We start from the raw sequence: 20,922 nt of genomic DNA, 5'->3' as shown, positions 1-20,922 counted from the left end.
AACACACATATATAAAAGAAAAACACCATAAAAAAAAAGATTGCTCTGTTGCCACAAATAGTAGCAATATAACACCATAATAGGTCTCCTGGACAGCCAGAGAAGACCTATATGAACAGAGTTCCTCTGTATCTGAATACATTGTCTCAGGTGACCTTCAATGATCATGGAATTTAAATAAATTTGATGACAAGTAAGTCTTTTGCATACCAATTCAAGAAAAATTAGGAAAAGAAATGTTATGAAAATATTTACCAAGCAGCAATTTAATCCGTTTGCATACAAAGCTTTTGGCAAAAAATTTGTATGACAAAAATTTTTTGTACCAAAAATGTAATATTATTTACACATGGGAAAAAAAGAAAAAGATTCTTTTCCATTCCTTCTTCCTCACAGACACCCTCCCCCATACCTAATTATATATAAGCGTACCCACTCAATGTTAAAGAAAGGCCACGGAATTGATAGCAGCGCCATCTGAAGTTTGATGTGTCAAACTTGCCGATTGATGCCGTGGCTCCCACGCACTTCTCTTCCCTCTTCCCCTTGATCACGTTATTCTGATTTCAACCTTGACTTATTTTTCAAAGTCTATTGCTACAGAACCTGAAAATCTTAATTCCCACTAAACTGTAAATTTTTTACTTCTTTATAGGAGACGTACTTGTGCATAAAAATATAAATCACTCAGTAACAATAACAATGTTATTGACACTTCAGCTAAATCTATACTTGTGAACACCCGTCTTTGTGTTCTTTTACACCCATCAAATGCATGCAGACTTATTCAATAAATATAATTTTAGTTGGCCCTCAGAAGGTGTGTTTTTATAATTTTAAAGATGAACAATTTGCCAAAATAACCGCGAGCAATAGCTAACCAACCTAACCAAGAGTCTTCACGTGAGTAGGTAAACAAAAATGGCGGCGTGATGGGGAAATGACTTTCCCACCCTATGCTAGCAGCCAATCACAGGCCAGCAGGCACCCATCTAAACAGAGAGGGCGCTGATGTCGTTTGGATACCAGTTTAATGATAGGACTGTTTACGCTTACTCTTAATGCAGCTTTGGTTACTAGTGAAGAGTCCTGAAAGTACCAGCTCAAATGTATTTCTTCTATTCTGTGATCATTAAGGGGCCCCACTAAATTCAAAAATTAAACACATTTAAGATCTTTAAAACTAATTCTCCCCAAAGTTTCTTGTAATTTTTTTTATTTCATTCATACAATGGATGATTAGATAAAGATACCCAGTTTGAAGCTAATTTCATCTAAATTTCCATGCCTTGATGAAATTTGAATCTAGACATGCCAACTAAATACTTCTCAGGGCCATATGAACCCTTTTAATAAAACTCCATTACAACAATGGACATGTTGCAACACATACATTAAAAAAAAATTCAAATTTATTTCACCTATAAATGTTGCACAAGTACAGGAATTGCTAATAGTTGCATGGATATATACATACATGAATGTAGGTGGGATAAGGGAGAAAAGATCATAGTATGATCTGACCAGCTCCCTCACCCCGAGTAAAAAAAAACAATGGGAACAGCGTATTACTTTAACTAAAAATGTGTATTGTGATAACACACATATGTAATACTCACATATATATACACACAAAAACATCACATATATATATACACACAAAAACATCACATATATCTAAAAATAAATTTTAGTAGTCTAAATAAATATACATGAAAGCCACTTACTTTACTAAGTGTTTTTGATAATATAGGATGACCAGGAAGAGAAAACAGTTTTTCCACGCCACCTGTTTCTTTCCAACACATGAGACGTTTTGTGGGGGGAGCTAAATCTAGTGTGGTAACAATATCTGTAGCATCCGATAACTGTGATTTCATTTCTTCTCCAGATATGTTTTTCACTTCATCCACAATCAGCTTTCGCTTCCTTTTAGCTTTGACTGTTCTTTCTGCACCTGTGTCAACAAAAATGCATGATCCAAACTATTACAGCATCCAAATGCAACTTTAAAAATAATATCTTATTTTTCCCCACGCCACAGTACATTATTTCTGTCAGAACTGGCTGAATTTTTTATAGCATTTATGTTGAGTAAAGAAAGTGCTTCAAGCAAAGCCAAGCAATCAAAACATTTATGGAAATATGATGTATAATAATTACCTTGCATAATAGTTGCATCTAGGGGGGCTAATGCAAAACTTTCTTCTTCATTTAAATGCAATATTGGAACAGTATTCATGGTTATCACTGGAGCTGGTGGATTTACATTATTCGGAACTGGTGGGATATTTTCAACAGCAGTATGTGGAACTGTCAAACCAAGATCAGTGACAGCAGCGGCCAGCAATGCATCAGATTTCTCTAATTCTGTACACACATTTGATTCAGGCAGTTTGTCTTCATTTGAAGCAGGTAAGGGCGATTCAGGTGAGGAGGGAGGTGATGGAGCACCAACTGATCCTGGGCCCATGTCTATAAAAACAAAATACATAAAAAGAATGTTTTTTTTTTAAAATAGAAAAACTAGACTTGGTTTTTATAGTAGTTTTATAAATTTCATGAAACTTGGAATGACAAGTTTTTTTTGATACATAAATTGATAAATATACCAGTCCGTTCAACCTAATAATACCCAGCTTCCTATTCAAGGCCACAACAGGCAAAATACCCAATGAGGTGGCTGAAAAAAAGATGGCAATAACAAATACATGCGATATGCATGTCATATACTTCTAAAATACAACAATCCAATTAAAAGTGCTATTATAAAGACCATATATAAATGATAAAATATAATACACTGCCCATAAAAATATTTATTAGTTGTCTTACCTGAGCACAGGGTTGGTAAAAAAAAACTTTTATACAAAAAAAAAACCCAGCCGATTTTTTTGGTTTTAATAGCATTTACACATTAAAACAATAAAATTTCTGGAAAATCAAACTAATAAATTGATAAACATTTTATTTTAGTTTATTATTAACATAACTCCCATATCATTAGTCTATAAATATTTTTCAAATTTTAATAAAAACAAACTTTTCAACTTAATTATTTTATAGCTTAACTGAAGCAATTGTTTTGTGTTTGTGAGAATTCTCAATGCTATTATCAACCCTATAGTAGAGATGTTTTCTCCAATTACTTTCAATACGCTTAAATTAGGCCACTATTTTACAAAAACTAGGCAAATACAATGTGTTCAATGAAGCAAACTTAGAGATGTGATGTGAGAATATTCTGCTGGATTGTAAAAATTAAAAATTGGAGAATAATCAACATTCTTTTTTCTTTTAAATAATAAATTTTTTTTTACTAATTTTGTTTATATTATGAAATATAATTCAGTTTTTTAGAACATTTCTCTAGAAAATTCACATTTAGGACAATTGTTTTTGGCATGAACACTTTTTGCATAAATAATTATTTTTGGCATAATGACAAGTTTTAGTTTGAGAATATTCTCTGCCATGAGAGGTTTCAAGTTTTTGTTATGAAGAATTTGGAAATCTCTAAAGATTAGAAAATAAGAAATATATTTTAAAATTAGATAAATTTTCAGAATTTAGTTCAAAGCAAACAATAAAACGAAAGTTGATTGACAAAGAGAGCCATTCTTATGATCACCTTCATTTTAAAGATAGAGAACTGTAACATTTTTAATAAACTCAATGAGCATACACTCATATTTTTTATCACTTGTATTTCTTTGCAAGTTGCTCGATTCATCCATGTTGTTTTAATTTTCTTGCTTTAAAAGTTTAATATTGTGGGCTGTAAACTTTAATTTTTCTTCTTTCTGCTGACAATTCCTTTATGCTGTATATATGAGGTTCTGGAAGCTCTTGCAGAAATTTTAGAATGCAACTTCTGCCAAACTCATTCCAATGCATGTTCTTTTCCTCCACATAACATAACATCTATGTTTTCTGCAGAGTTACCTATAACATTCGTCTTTTCAGAGAGTCCTATTTTTCTGGGCATTTGGGTAGTTTTAAAAAAGAATTCCCTCTTATTGCATACTTTCTGCAGTTGCCAAATGGTGAATACATTTTGATTGGCGTTCATCTTTGCTTAACCCTTTATCTATTGATGGTACTTTGAAGTACCAGGTTAGCTAATTTGTTATGTACAAACATGTGAAAGATTCAGAGTTTTTCTCATCATGCCTTTATCATTGCTTTTTCTTTACTCAATTTCAAGCTATTGTGAATAATTAGTCTAAATAATTGTTTTGAATAGTTCTGTACCCTCTAAGAATGGGGATATTTTTTGTATAGTTTTACTACTGTTACTTTTGTTTTGCAGGAAAATAACAAAATACAGTTTCCCTCTTTCACAAATGTAAATATAATTTATCATTATTTGCTATTATTTTAATTACTCAAACATACATATATATTATTTTTTAATGTGCTGAATCATAATTTTAAACATTCATTACCACATAAAAATAAGGTGAAGTTATATTCATTGCAACATCAAGAATCTTTCAAAAGATTACCGAGAATTTTACATATATAAAAAACACTAGAGAATATTCTCCAGTTATTTTAAATAGTCACCTTCCAGAGAATACTCTGCAGTATTACCCTCCATAAGAATATTCTGCAGTATTACCCTCCATAAGAATATTCTGCAGTATTACCCTCCATAAGAATATTCTCCAGTATTATCCTTGATGAGAATATTCTCAATTTATTTATATATAATATTTATTATAATATACATTATTATATTCTTGAGCCACCTCGCCCTTATTACTATCAGCCACCTCGTTGGGCATTTTGCCTGTTGTGGCGTTGTATTTGTATTTGAGAATCTTCTTTAGAAGGACTATTAGGCTCTATAAATAACTGAAGAATATTCAAGTTATTCATAATAGTAGTCCTTCCAGAGAATATTCTCGAATATTCTCCTAGATAAGAATATATTCTCCTAAAGATTATTCTTGAGAATTTTACATCTCTAAACATAATTAATGCAGATTAATTAGCGATGATTTACAGGTTGGTTTTAACTAAAGTTTGATTTAAAAATAAAAACTTGGGAAGCCCTTCCCAAGTTCACATCAGTACCATGATGTAGACAATGGTGAGCTTTATCTTCCACTTTTTTATCTGGAAATTCTTCATCTGGCACTGCTTCAATTTCAGGAGCAGTCAACTGCATTAATTTCTCCATGATCAATGCCTCTGAATTGCTATTAATTAGCTGTTCGACTTCTATATTCATATCATTGAACCCTTCACCATCCACCTGTTTCGCTAACATGACAATACCTTTTATCTCTTCAGTTGGCTCTGTAGAACTGGTTGTGTTCAGGAGTGCACAAAAGAGCTTTGAATGGTACGTCTTCACTCTCAAGGTACCTCCCGACTTCCGGAATGAAACACCATTCAAACCAATCCAGGAAAAGTGTTTTTGTTGTCCAAGCCTTTTTATTGTTCATCCAAAATACTGGGAGCTTTGACTTATTCTTTCCCTTCATGCTCACGAATTCACAGATTTGAAAATGATGGTGGGCTTTATCATGTACCGATACGCATTTGCACAAAACAACATAGTAAGTCCATCTTTATTTGCCTTAACCAGAGGCTCACTTTTCTTCTTGGGTAATAATTTTTGTGGCATTTTCTTTCAAAATTGTGAGGTTTTGTCAGCGTTGAACACCTGCTGAAGTGCGCATAACCCTTCTCTTCAATAATTTTCTACAAAGTATTTGGAAATTTTCTAGCTGACTCCTGATAGGCGGAGACTTGGTTGCCAGTGATTTTTACATTGCATAATCAGAATTGTTTCTTAAACCTACGAAACCAACCTTTACTTGAATATTCTGATGAAATAGACGTTTCACCAGCCCTTTATGGAAGAGTAAAATTTTTCCTCCTTTTCCATTATAATATTACAATTAATTGGAATAACTTTTTGTAGCAGTCTTGTACCCACAAAAAAAACCAGTATTTTCTGTATGAGAAACACATGGATCTTTTAGGTGATGCAAAGTTTTCGCTGCCACAGATGCAGCTACAGGTACGGCTGATTGAATATCAGATTTCTTTTTCTTGATATATCTCACCATAGATTCATTGATTCTGTAATGGTGGGCCACGGCAGCAATTGACTTACTTTTTCCATGCATAGTCAATATATCCAATTTTTCTTATAAAAAAAAAAAGAAAACTTTACATCTCTCCGAAGCATTATCAGTGGCACTAGAAAAATGAGCCATCCTAAACATGTAAAACTTAAACTTCGTAAGCACAACATGTGAATGACAATTGCTGACTTCTGCCAAAAAAAATTCCAATAAAGGAAAAACCGCCAATGAAGAAACTGTGAATATGGGAGGCTGACTATACAACTTACACAAGAAATGTTAAATATGTCGTCCACTGTGTTCTGGCGATGAGGTGGGAGAACAAAAATGCTCGTTCAACAACAGCCCAGAGTATGTCATGATAATGATGCGTGATGTGGATTCACCAAAGTTTGCAATCTGACCACTGCACATAACATTTTAGGGTATCCCCAGAGCCAAAAGTTAAAGGTTATATTAGTATTCAACTTTCAGGTGAACATGGCAGCCAGGTGTCATCTTGTTACTGTCAAAATGGTTCTTCAGCAGCTGCTTAGCTGGTGTTGCAATATATATGCATCACGTGATTCATAATCATGATAAAAATTCACATCTTGATAGAAGTTTTGCTATCCACCAGCGCTGGACAAATCAGAAAAAAATTTAGGTGCTAGCCAACTTTGTTAGGAGTAAAGCATGTTTTTCTCCTGAATAATTTTTTTTTCCACTTTTCTAGGACTTTATTAGACCCATTCCCATGTTGGAAGACACATTATTACAAAATCAAAAAAATTGTCATACTTACACTTGATTTCAGAATGATGCATATAAAATTTTAGGCTCCAAAACCGATTTTCTAGTCACCATGGCTATCTGGTGCCTGGGATTCATCCAGCCCAGCCCTGCTATCCACACACTGATGCTGTTGAAGTGCCAAAATGTGGGTGCCCAAAATCAGGGTTGTTTGGTTTAAACCATGGTATTAACCAGTCTGGTTTTTTTTTCTTCAAAAAAAAATCACATAAAAGTGACCTAAATATAATTTTTCTCTTGAAAAATATATTAGTTCATTATTAGCCAATGTGTTTTATTCTTACATTTTATATTCTTGGGGTATATTCTGATGGTATACATTTAAATGGTGTAAAGATGATATAAGTGATTTTTTTTCAAAACAAATTTCATAAAAGTGACCTCAATATAATATTTTCTTATATTAAGTATGTTGGTTGCTTAAAGTTATAAATAGGAGCCAAAATTTCTCATTCATGCCAGATTTTCTAACTACTGGCTACATTCTGATGCTTTATCTTTAGCAAATTCATGAATAAAAATTGCATTACACATCTTGATGGTATGGTATATTATCTCACAGGGTTGTTTGTTTTTTCCTTCACAAAGAAGCAGCAACAGTAGTGACACCATCATGCTAGGGACAGGTGGTCTTATAATCCAATAAAGACACCAGCTGCCCCTAAGGGACACAAAGACCAGTGTACTAGTAGTTACATTACCTCAGACATTTTCATTTTCTTTCCCATAAGTAGTAACACATCTCAAACTGTATATCACCCAGTCTTAATATTCAATAGTTTTCTTTTTTACTTTCACCATTAAGCCCAGTTAATCAAGGTTCTACTGTATAGTAATAACAGCATTATGAAAAATAATCAGCTATGTGCAGAGGGAGATTGTAATTAAAGTTTTGATTCCAAAACTATACAATAAGAGCTAATGGTCAGAATGACTTGAAAATTTACATAGGTACTCCTGAAGCAATGGAAATTTCTTTGGAAAAAAAAAGAAAGTGCAAAATGTGCAAGTAGATGATGCTTTACTTGGCCAGCAGTATAATATATTTTGTGCAACCACATCATTTGGACAGTTCAACAGCACCAGTGTGTGGATAGCACAAATTTTATCAAGATGCACATCGCAATACCAGCAAAGCAGTTGCTGAAGCACCATTTTGACAATAACCGGACGGCACAACATCTGGCTGGCCATCAGTTCACCTGACCTTGCAACTTCTGGGGGGGGGGGGGGGGGAATACTTCAAAATGTTATGCACAGAGGTGGGATTACAAACTTTGGTGAATTGCAAGCATATGCACATCATGACCTTGACCTAGTCCGATCTGTTATTGAACAAGCATTTTTTTGCTTTTACCTCATTGCCATTTTACGGTGGACAATATATTTAACATTTCTTGAGTTAAGTTACTTGGTAGTTATTTGTTTAATCACTTCATTTTTGTGATGTTTCCATGAATTATAAAATCATGCAATGCTAATTAAGTCATTTTACCCTGAATGGACATTGTTCCTATTCTGCAAGGAAATTTGAATTGGATGAGTACGGTGCTGTTAATTTTCCATTTTTAAGTATTTTTTTCACTCTTTGCCATATAAAATTCTATTGCTTCAGGAATATTCATGTAAATTTTCAAGTCATTTGACAATGGCTCTTCTTCTACAGTGTTTTAAATCAGAACTTTAGTTATAATCACCCTGTATATCATTAGTTAATCAGCATTATTTATGCTTCATTAAATACATTATATTCACCTAATTTTTATCACAGTTTTTGTAACATAGCTTTCTAATTAAGTATACAGAAAGTAACTGGAGAAAAATCTTTTAAATTATGTGGTTAATAATATTAAGAATTTTCAAACACAAAGTAATTCATTAGGATAAAAATAATTATAAAAAAATAATTAAATTGCAAAAGTTTGTTTTTGTTGAAATGTAAGAAATATTTATAGATTAACTAATATGGGAATTCTGTTAATTACATTACTAAACATTTCATTTCAATTAATTAGAAGTTTGAATGATTTTTCAGAAATTTTTTCAATATTAATGTTATTTAAACCAAAAAAACCGGGTTTTTCGGTTTTTTTACCAACCCTGCACAAAATAGATTATACCACTGGGCAAATACAGCATCTACTTATACATTTTAAATTATTTTCTTTTGCCAAAGAAAATTTCATTGCTTCAGGAGTATCCATGAAAAATTTTAAAGGTATTTTGACCAGTGGTACTTATTGTATAGTGTTTTAGAATCAGAATTGTAATTATAATCACCCTGTACATGAGTAATTTATGAAAAATAATCAGCTACAGCTACTACTGTACAGCAGAATCTTGATTAACTGGGGGTGATGCTGAAAATATATATAAAAAAATTCAATATTAAGCCTGGTGGCGATATACAGTACGAGATGTGCTGCTTCTTATGGAAAGAAAATGTCCGAGGTAACTACTAGCCCCAAAGAATGTGCCAAAATCTGCGACGTACATCGCAGATTAATTTGGAAAGAATTTTAAGAGAAAAGTATGAAAAAAAAACCACTATTACATATATGGGGACTTTTACCGCAGAACATTTACAGTCAGCTGAGGGATGGTCGCAGAACAGTGCTAATTATTTTGCTTTGGGGACTATTAGTACACTGGTCTTTGTTCTTTAGGGGCAGCAGGTGTCTTTATTGGATTATAAGTCACTGTTGCTACTTCTTTGGGAGGGAGGGGGGGGGGGGAAGCCTGTGAGATAATATACCACCACATGTGATGCAATCCTCATTCATGCATTTGCTTTAATCAGAATGCAGCCCAAAATAAAAAAAAATGAAGTAAGAACTAGAAATTTTGGTACTGTTACATAACTTTAAGCAACTAAGATACTTAATATGAAAGAAATTTATATTCAGGTCACTTTTGAGATTTTTTTTGAAAAAACCACTTATACAATCTTACACCATTTAAAGATATACCATCAGAATGTACCCTAAGAATAGAAAGTGTGGTAATAATGAAACATTTTGGCTAATAATGAACCAATCTGATATCTCTCAAGGAAGAGCAATTATATTTTTGACACATGTAAATGATTTTTCGAAGAAAAAAACCACACTTGGCTAAAAATCAACGTGGTTTAAACCAAACAACCGTCTGAGTATGGATGGCTTTTCGATTTACCCCAAAATGTTTATCGTATTTCTTTTTAAACGTGGTTGTGTTAGAATTCACTACCTGTGGGGATAAGCTATTCCATTTATTCACAACCCTATTAGAGAAAAATTCTCTGAGTCACCACAACCTGAAGTTGTCCCTTACCAATCGATACTGGTGTCCCCTTGTTAAAGCAGTCGGTAATTTAACTGGAACTGTGTTTAACTGAACTGAATCAAAAGAACTGTTACCAAGAGGGAAACAATATTCAAATTTTATAAAATTGAATTCAACTTCTTACCATACATGTCATCATCACTATCTTCAGCGTTTTGCACAGGTATATCGGTAGGCTCTCTTGGTTGGTTCTCTGTTTCAATTGTATTATCAAGGGCAACATGCCCTAATGGAGCATCATCGAAGAGTCCAGCCGGCTCAAATAAACCAGTAGGTTCTCCATCTATCACAATAGAGACAAGGTGAGTAAAAAGAAAAAGGTACATATTCTTTTAAATATAAATTTTTACCAAAATTTCTTTTGTGTGAGCCAAGATAAAACTTCAAGATCTTCAGAGACATTACAAGAGATGACTTTTTAGGTCTCACTAGATCAGAGCTGGACAAATCTGAGGGGGGGGGGGGAAAATCGGGCACTAGTCAAATTTCCTAGTAACAAGCATATTTTTATACTCTGGGAAAATGGCCAAAAGTAATTTTATGCTTTTCTGGGACTTGATGACATTTTGTATACTAGTACCACTTACACAAATTGTAAAAATTTTCTGTCCCTCAGATTCCCATTTCGTAATCACTCATAAAAAATTTTAAGCTTCAATACCAATTTTTTAAATCACCATGGCGGCTTGCTGCTTGGGATTTATCATTTACTTGCACTGCAGATCTATTTGGGGAAAAGACTTTTTATATTTAAATCCACATGGTTCATACAATTAATAGATAAAACATTTTAGGAGTTTTCCAGAGGAAGTTTAATCCTTTATATTTATCTACAGTACTTTAAAAAGCACCAGGTTAGCTAACTTATGTACCAATTGTTTGAAAAACAGTATTTTTTCATTTTGTCTGAGTAGAGAGAAAGAACTAAAATGACCTATGAAAACATTTACATAATTGTTATTATATTTATATGTCGTCATCACACACACATTGCCTTCTTTTTCTTTATAATTTGGTGAATAAAGGGTCAGTAAATTGGTAAAAAAATTGAAGGATGGGAGCTTTCTGCCACGGTCCCAAACTGTATAGTGGCGATTGAGACCCACCCCAGCTAAATAAATTACGCGTATAAAAGTTAACACCTGGATGCTAATCTGCCCCTTTCAACCGTACATTTCAATTTACAGCCTTGCCTTGATTTTGACAAACAAATAAAAGCCATTTAACATTGAGATTCAATAAAATGCTGCGCTCGCTCTGTTCATTATCTGCGGTCAATTCAAGATTGCTAGCAGGTCTTTTTTTCTTTTTTAGTTTATTCAGTACAATTTCATGATACAGAAACTGTCAGAAAACAGCAGCTACTTGAAGCTTTTAGAACCAACAGCAAAACATTGAATATTGAATTGAATGAAAAAATTAAAAGTAGAAAATTTTCAGTAATTTTGAAGACCCATTTTTGTCTTGGGACCCAGGCATGGACCCTACCTATATTAACCCTTTCATAAGCTTCAAAATTTCACTGATCCACATTATAACTGGCACAGTAAAAGGCACTATACTTCCTGGAAAATGCAACATCTTTAAGAAAAACTTTCAAATTTTGTAAAGTGTTAGTTACCCCCCCCCCCCTCAACTCCAAGAACAATAGACTCAGGAATAGAGATACTCCATCTTTATCTATTATTTATACTGTATGCATATTCATTTGCTTCCCCCCAAAAAAAAAGCAAAAAAAGTAGATTTCACACACATCCTTCAAGGTACGAACAAAAACTGAACCTACCCACTAGAAAGTAAAATGACAGATTGGAGAGGGAAATGGAAAGTATTCTCAAGTATGGAGGTTGGCATTAAAAAATATCTGGAAAAACTCACAATTGCAGAAGAAATTTTTTATAACACCCATCAAAATGAAATTTGGCTGCTTCTAGTCACTATTGCAGATGTGATTTCTGTATATATAGTATAGTTTAGTATACTGATGGTAGAGAAGACAAATAAAAATTATTTATTCTTGTACAGGGTGTCTACCATATACCAAAAGCAAAATTTACTGACTTTTTGACGACCTTTTCTTGTTCGACAAATAAAACATGCTGGACTGTTTTCGAATATCAGTGGTTCTCAAACTATGAGTCGCGACTCACTAGGGGGGTTTGTGTCAACAAAATTGGGGGAAGGGTCCTTAATTGAATGAAGGAATGCAAGTGAATTTCAAAAAACTAAAAACATTCGATAAGAAATCGATTTTAATCTTTCGCAGCTTTTGGTGGGGGCATAATATGATGTCTATATATATATATTGATCAACTGTACCATAGTTTCCCAAACTTTTTGTTCCCCTTCTCCAGAAATTTTTTCTCCCATTGTCCCCAACTCAAGTTAACCCATCCTATGTTATAACTGTAGCTTCCAACATCCCTCAGTAGCACAGGAACCTAGAGAGCTCAGGCCACATGACCCCCCACCTCCCACGACAATGTTCCGAGGTTGCAGAGTCCCTTAATAATTCATGAATATTCAATGCAATCCCAACCTGTATATGCTCTTGTGGGTCTGCCCTAGACTCCCATCCCTGTTTTCTTCATATCAGAGTTTATTGAGAAGAGGCAATAGGATTGATGGTGAAAGATAGATTGATAGCTTGCAACTGCCTTTCAAATGATTTTATGTGAGTAGTTAGAAGACAATGCCATTGTCCACCATTACAAAGGTAACGGTCAAACTTTCTCCTGTTTCTGTGCTCCCCCCCCCCCGAAAGTTAAAATGGTCTACGCCCATTCAAGGGAGTCTAATACTTTATTACACCAGTTATACTCATAGGGCTGGGGGCTGCCTAGACCCTTTCAAACTGAAAATTAATGTACGATACGTAGTATTCTTGGAAATTTTTTTAAAAAAAAGTTGGGTTCTTAGAGGAAATAAGAAGTCTCAAAAATTTGAAATTTTTGGTGCTCACATTTTTAAGGACAGAGCAATTTTTTTAATCAACAGGGGGAAAGGCAATCGTCCCTATCGCCCCCCCCCCCTCTTCAGAGGCCCTGCTGTAGAATATGGGGCCATTGGACCAACCAAAGGCCTTTCTGAAACGTGAGGAGATTTCACACATATACCTTTTCCTATACACATTTTTCAAAGTCAAATATTAGAGGGTTGTTATTTGCTCTATTGCCATGCTCCGGTGTCAGCCTAGATAGCAAGCTTGTCACAGTATAGATTCCTTTAAATTGGCCTAAATGTTATGTCACAACGCAATAACGGCAAACGATTCGCCAATTCGATCACTGGCAAAGATCAACACAATTTAAAAAAGAAAAACAAATGGAGCTGGGGGAATTGCTCCAGGGTGTAGGAGGTCATGTCCTTTCTCATCTGGAGATCAATATTGTTCCTACAAGAACTGCAGTGGTTTGTCACCCCCCAAGAAATATTAGTGATTTTGAGAACACTACTTTAGGTGAATACTGCAGATGTTGAAAGGTCCAGACAAGCAAGAAAGAAAAGCCATATTTTGTTCACCTAACCCCCCCCCCCCCAAAAAAAACTTGGTGAAAAGAAACCCTGGAAGAAAAGAAATACTAAATGTCAGTTTCAAAATAAGCTAATATTTTAGGGGGAAATAGTGCTGTATTTTTAAACTTGGAAAAGTCACAAAATTTAAGCTGAAGTCAGTTTTTTTTACATGATAGTAGACACTGTTATACATTTTTAGTCTGAAGCGACACCCCTCTAATTTACCTTTATCAAGGGGTAAACATTGAAGTTTGCAGAGGAACAGAATGATCTTACCCGAGTTCTGATTTTCACTCAAAATGAAAATGTTGAGAAAAACCACACAATATACTCACCAAGTAGGCCATCCTCCACTACAGCAGCAAAAGTATCATCTTTCAAATTAGCATCAATGGTACTATTCTGACCTTGCTTTGATTTACCGACAGATGAGCAACTATTTTGCAATGAATCTTCTATTTTGTCTTTAGAAGAGAGAGATTGCGGTTCATCACACAAAAGAAGACTGGCATGATCAAAACCTTCATCAATATTTGTAGCATCCCTGGCAACTTCTGGATCATCAAATCCCATATCGCCTATAAGAGAAATTCTTGGATGTCATATTGAAATGGGCAAAAATATTATATGTCCATGCATATCATATGACCAACCACACCCATTGATTTACATCTACAAAAGATTCCAAACCTAACAGGTATGTCAAGAGAATTCATCCACTCATACTATAGAGATATAAGATCACTTACAAAAACAGTGCATGGCTGTACAATGGCTTATTCTACAAAATTTTACATGTCCCAAAATTGTATATATTTAAAAAATATTTAATATTAAAATGTAACAGAATATGAGGGGCGCGGTAGCCTGGTCGATAAGGTGCTCGCCTAAAGTACCAAAGGATGTTTAGAGGTGTCGCGAGTTCGATACCCGGTTCATCCTTGTCAGAAAACTTTCCTGGCACAGGGGTACAACAAAAAACGGCGACTTGACCGCAGCAAAAAATTGCTACCGCAGGGAGTCCCCCATTGAGGGGTTAGCGCGCCAACCTCTCGATGAGCATAAAAAACAAGCATGCCGTTCGGAATCGGCAATAAATTGTAGGTCCCGGTCTAATTAGCCCTCGTGTGCAGAAAATGACCGTGGTGCGACAAAAATGATCAAACATAGAATATGAAAGTTAAATGTGATGTGTATAAAAAAATGGAATTATTTGAACCACCAATAGTGAAGTTCATGAAGACTTTAAATTAGTTCAAAATTGCTTATATTAATTTTATTAGTGTTTTTGCTTCATATTCAGTCTTTGTAATGTTAATTCAGCCTTAAGTGGCCTGCAACAGTGAGAGGACAAGATATGGCCTACAAATTGAATAGTTTATACACTAATGACTTAGAACAAGGTGCACAATCTTTGGCCATAGCCAGCAGAATGATTCTGCAAAAGTGTAAACGTATCAATTCACACAGCACAATAAGAATAACATTTTGAGGTTCATAAGCGGCATCCATCTCACATATCTAGTCTATAGACTGAAAAAAATTATGCATCCCTCACTGGGAACCAGGGTTGGGTTTCTAACATGACAAGTGTCAAAAACTGGTTTAAGTGGTCAAAAACCTAAACAAAAATGCTTTTGAATAACATTTTGAACACGCAATGGTATATCACACGACGAGAAACTTTTTTTTTGTACATTACACTTTATTTTTAAACACTAATTTATTACAATAATTAACACAATATTTATTTGCAATATTGAATTTTTCGACATACAAAGTCTAGAACAGACAATATAATTTTATGGTTCATTTTATCTAAACTACTGATTACCTGCGTTAAATTTACTAAGCGAAATAGAGCTGTTTATTCAAAATACATGTGATAGGAGATCAGAGAATTAGGTTTTTGACCTAGAAACTAACTGTATTAAAACAGTGAAAAAAACTTGCTATCAAATAATTTTTTTAACTTGAGATATGTTACATAACAAAAAACTTACTTTTATGCAGATTAATGTTTTATATTTTGGGAATCACTGTTATATATATCGTATATTACCTTCCTACACAGTTGCACTGTAACTTTTTTAATTATATATTTTTTATTTTCTGTTTATTTTTTTCTTCCCTTTGTTTTATTTTTCTTTGTGTTTATCAATTTAATTGTTTTGGCTGCTTTTCTTGGTTATTTGTATTTTATACGGTACAAAAAAAATAAATACAGTGGATTCTTGATAACTCGACATGTATTATTTTCTTGGTTGGTACAATACTAATGCAAGAAAAACTAACTCGACACATGTTTAGCTTAACTCCGCTTAAATCGACTACAATTACTGTCCCTTTACCACAACTGGTTTTTACAGTTGCCTGTGTGTTACCAGTTCTAAGAATTTTTCGACATTGTTTGTAGGTAATTTCAACAATGCTGTTTCATTGTTCTCTATGTGCTGCTCCTTTTATGCGTTGGGGGTAGGGGGCTGTACATATAGAGAATGAATTCAAGAGAAAGCAAACCATTTTGCAAAAAGTCTCGATCAAGGTGGTTTCACTGCGAGCAGTGGATGTTTGACCCGATTCAAAGAACGCCATGGCATTTTTATTAGGAAAGTTTGTGGAGAGAGAGTATCTGCATCTTAAGAAACTGTTGAAAATTAGAAGAATGATATTCTCAAACCAATGATAGAAGGATATGAAGATGCAGATACGTTTAATTAATAGAGGTTAATTTTGTTGTCTTTTGCCTAACTAAACTCTTGCTTTCAAAGGAGAAAAATGTGAAGGAAAAAATTAGTGAATTACTGGGTGTTGGAATGGATGCAAAAATTTGTTTTAGATGCTGTTGAAATGATTGATTTTGCATGAAAGTCAGTCACAAGTGCACGATTTGGAACTGCTTCTGTCATGTTGTTTTTGTTCAGAGTCTTTGGAAAATGATAATTTCCCAGAAGATTCCTCTCAGATTAAGTGTGGGGGGAAAAGCATAAATAGCACTACCGGTGACTCTATCGAGGATGAATTAGTGAACATCGATTTTGTAACTTCAGGACTTTTATATAGATGACAATATTCTAGAATCAATCAAAGAACAAGTGTTTCATGTTTCAAAGAAACAGAATCAGAAAGTTCAGATGAAGACGTATCTGCACCATCTTGCCAGGATGCATTCAAGCTATAGATGTGATATGTCACTTCCTACGCACTCAGGAAAAAGCTGAACAATCGCGGGATAAAAACTGAATAGTGTAGAAGAAGTTTTATTCTCTCTTCTAAAAGAAAAACAGACTTCATTATTTTCCATGAGATAAATTTTTTTATGTTTTGATTCTATTCTGAAACAACCCAGAATTAAAATTAATAATTGTTTGAATGTATACAATTACGTACACAAAAACGACTGGACAAAAATTTAGAATAAAACCCCACTAACTCAACATCCGCTTAAGTTGACATGTTTGTTGATACTTTTGGGCAGGGTTGGTAGTTTTCTGACGCATGGCAGTCTTTGACAGTTTAAACCGGAGTTTAAACTGTCACGTCAAAAACCTCAAATATTGCTTTTCGATATAAAAATTCCCATTTGAAATACACATGCATGTAATGTTTAAAGTGACTATGCTATACAAAGAATAAATATTTAATATGATTGTAAAATAATTTTCTACTCTCGTCAGAATTGTTTTGGACAATATATGTTTTTCTAATAAAATTTGAATGAAGCATAACATGAACACTGAAGGGAAAACTATGGAATGATTTGACATTCTCTGATTCAAGATGATTCTTGACCTTCCGAAATTTCTTCAACTGCTTATATATATGCATTGATATAAACCATCTGCTGTACTCTTTTTACAACAGATAAGTGTTTACATATATGATGTAATAAACTTTTTGAATGTTGATTTCTGTTATTATTAAATTATCTAGATAACCACTGATACTTCAAATGATACTCTTATTGCGCATAACATTGAAATATATCTAGCAATCAAAATACTAAATTGTAGGAATAAAAATGTCATTTAATTTGGCAATGCTAGCTTGTATAGGATGCTTAAGAAACTCCTGTAACTTATCCTACTAAGGATAAGTTAGTTATTTCTACTTTTGCACTATGATATGGTATATTTACTAGAATTTATAATGCAATGCTTTTCCAATTGAAGCTGTATTCAAACGTGCAAAACATGCTTTGGGTATCAAGTCGTGTCAGCTCTGCTTTGGTTGAAAATACTCTTTAAAACTCTGCAAATTTATAAACTCTGATCTAAGAAATTTTTAGGTGAAAATAAATGAGTTTAATTAGTGCATTAACAGATGCTACGTGAGAATTTTTAAATGGAATAAAATTTTTTGTGGATCAGAAAATTTAAAATATCAAAATAGATATTTTTCCTCAGTAATTATATATAATTCTGAATGCAAAGCCTTTTAATCTACATAAAAGTAAGTGTTTTGTTATTTAACATATCTAGTTAACAAAAACTGACATCATTGACAGTAAGAATTTGATAGTTTTAATACCGAGTTACTTTTTGAGGAGAACCCCCATGCCCTCTTAGACATATTTTGAATAAACAGCTCCATCCCGCTTAGCAAATTGAACACAGGTTGAGTAGCTTAGATAAATAAACCATAAAATTATATTTTATATGTTCCAGACTCTTATGTTGAAAAATTCAAAATTACAAATTATAATTAATATTTCGTTTTAATTATTGTAATAAATGTTTCAAAATAAAACATTGTAATATGCAAAAAAGTAAGTTTTTCATCATGTTCAAAGGCATTCATTTAAGTTTGTGATGGTTTAAACCATCGCTTATTTATCCTATCCTACTTTTGCTTGGTTTTTGATGTCAAAAACCCAACCCTGCTTTTGGGGTGTCGAGTTACAGAGTCTATGTATGTATAAAATATCTGTATTTTGATATTTAAAATTTTCTGATCTGCCTAAAATTTTATTCCATGCATTATAAAAATTCTCGTGCAGCATCTCTTAATACATTAATTAAACTCATTTATTCTCACTTAAAAATTTCTTGGCTTAGGTTGCATAAATCCAGCGTTTCAAAAAATATTATAAAGCAGAGAAGCTGGCTTGATAACAAAAATCATTGTTTTGAATGTTTAGATACAGCTTCAATTGGGACAACCATTGCATTATAAATGCATGTAAATAAACTGCATTGTAGTCAAACTTAGTCATTCTTACTTTTGCACTACGAATAAGTTACATGAGTTTCTTAAGCATCATATACAAACCAGAATTGCCAAATTAAAGGGCATTTTAGTACTACAATCTCGTATTTTGATTACTAGATGTATTCTAATGTTATGCACACAGTAAAAGTATTATTCTAAGTCTCAGTGACTATCTGGATAATTTAATAACGATAAAAAAAAAGAAATCAACATGACATATATATAGAAAAAAAAATATTTTTAAACCTTAACTTTTCACCTATCCTTTGAGAAAAGAGTACAGCACATGGTTTATATCACTACACATATGTAAGCAGTTGAAGAAATTTTGGAAAGTCAAGAATCATCTTGAACTGAAGGATATATAGAGTGGTTCCACATAATTTTTCCTTCCAGCTTTTATGTTAAGATCTATTCAAAATGTATATTTTACAAGAAAAAATATGCATAAACTGTCCAAAATAATTCTGAAGAGAGCAGAAAATTATTTTACAATCATATTAAGAATTTATTCTTTGTATAACATAGTGATTTTAAACATTACATGCAATCAATGTGTGTATTTTCAACAGGAATTTTTATGTAGAAAAACAATATTTGAGGTATTTGACATTACAGATTAAACCGCCAAAAACAGCCATGTGTGAAAAAATGCTGGGAACACCAATAAAATAGGGTTATTTGCATTCAGCTTAAGGAAAAATCCAGTTTAAAGAGATTTGGCTAAAAGAGGTTCTGCTTCATAATTTAGGCCTAACCCCTTACCAGGATCACTTTTTCTGGGTTTGACAATATAAAGTATCACATTCCTTTTTTTAATTGATCATTTTTATGACCAGAAAAAATAGCACAATTAACATGCATGACTAATGTGCAGAGCTGCAACCTGTTAAATTTATGCCCGAGTTGCACTCTAAAATGCCAGAATGGTAAATCGTGTGGCAACCTCACCTTAAGATAAGCTCTGTGTGTGTGTGTGGGTAATCTTTTTTATAGCAAGAAACTGATATTTTGTCTTAATGTTTCATACAATTGATAAAACATACAACACTCACCAATTTGATTTTTAAAAAAAGAAAAAAAGGAATAATTTTCTCTGGCTCTGATGTACTCTTATAAAATAAATGTTAAATGTAACGTAAACCTCAACCTAAAATTAAATTTCATGATTTACTGTGTATATGCAAGCTAGTTAATTCAGTTATAAACTTTTTTCTGAAATGAAATACAATGTGGAAGAAATATTTAGAGAGAACATGCTAAACTTTTTTAATTCTTACCAAAACCATCATCAGTCATCAAACTCAGAGTGCCGTAGTCTTCTTTCAGTGTAATATCTTCTGCCCGACTCTGATTCAATGAGACTTGAGCATCCATGTCAATCCTGCAAGATAACCATTGGTTTTGATCAGGATTGGGCATTTTGCTGGCAACCAGGGTTTAATAGATAAAAAAATTCCTTTAGCAAAAAAAGCAAAAATGGGGAAGGGGAAAGCTTTAGCAAAATGCTACAATGCTAATGATTTATGGTTGGATGTCTTCACGTTCCGTACCTCCTGTACGCATTTTTGCGAAAGTGGCTACTACTTCTTGCGCATTCTATGATTTTCTTTTGCATTTTGCAAAAAACGCGACCGTAGCTTAAACCCTGCTGGCAACTTTTTGCTGGGACAGTGGCAAAAACTGGTAAAACCTAGCAAACAGTTTTATGAATAAACACATTTGCCTCAATGTGTATTATATGTAACTGATACTTGAAATCATTATAGCAATCAACTTCATATTGTTGTATCTTGAAATAATCTGGTGGAAAATATAATTTACAAATAGATATACAGTTGATGCTCGTTATAATGACCCTACATTATAACATTCATTACAATGACCTTAGGAAAGTCAGTTATGTTTTCCTACAGATGAAGGATTGTTATAACAATATACAATTTTTTTGCATTAATTTTTTTTTCATTTAAAT

At 33.2% G+C, this 20,922-nt stretch overlaps 1 protein-coding gene across 3 annotated transcripts in view; it reads right to left on the bottom strand.

The window, feature by feature from the left end:
• The window catches only part of LOC149085053 (uncharacterized), a 99,990-nt gene that overhangs the window by 24,621 nt on the left and 54,447 nt on the right, over window positions 1–20,922 (bottom strand). For all 3 annotated transcript variants that reach the window (XM_089232830.1, XM_089232828.1, XM_089232829.1), the window contains exons 4-8: window positions 20,228–20,331; window positions 14,072–14,314; window positions 10,345–10,503; window positions 2,164–2,475; window positions 1,728–1,957 (exon numbers count right to left, since the gene is read on the bottom strand). In XM_089232830.1, the coding sequence (XP_089088956.1) occupies window positions 1,728–1,957; window positions 2,164–2,475; window positions 10,345–10,503; window positions 14,072–14,314; window positions 20,228–20,331 (1,048 nt within the window). The remainder of the gene's footprint in view (window positions 1–1,727; window positions 1,958–2,163; window positions 2,476–10,344; window positions 10,504–14,071; window positions 14,315–20,227; window positions 20,332–20,922) is intronic.

Source organism: Pholcus phalangioides, unplaced genomic scaffold (genome assembly GCF_987345545.1).
Source record: "Pholcus phalangioides strain wild (caught in Gottingen) unplaced genomic scaffold, Ppha-v1.0 ptg000007l_1, whole genome shotgun sequence".
In the NCBI taxonomy this organism is placed as follows: domain Eukaryota; kingdom Metazoa; phylum Arthropoda; class Arachnida; order Araneae; family Pholcidae; genus Pholcus; species Pholcus phalangioides.
This window is presented reverse-complemented; position numbering and strand designations above follow the sequence as displayed.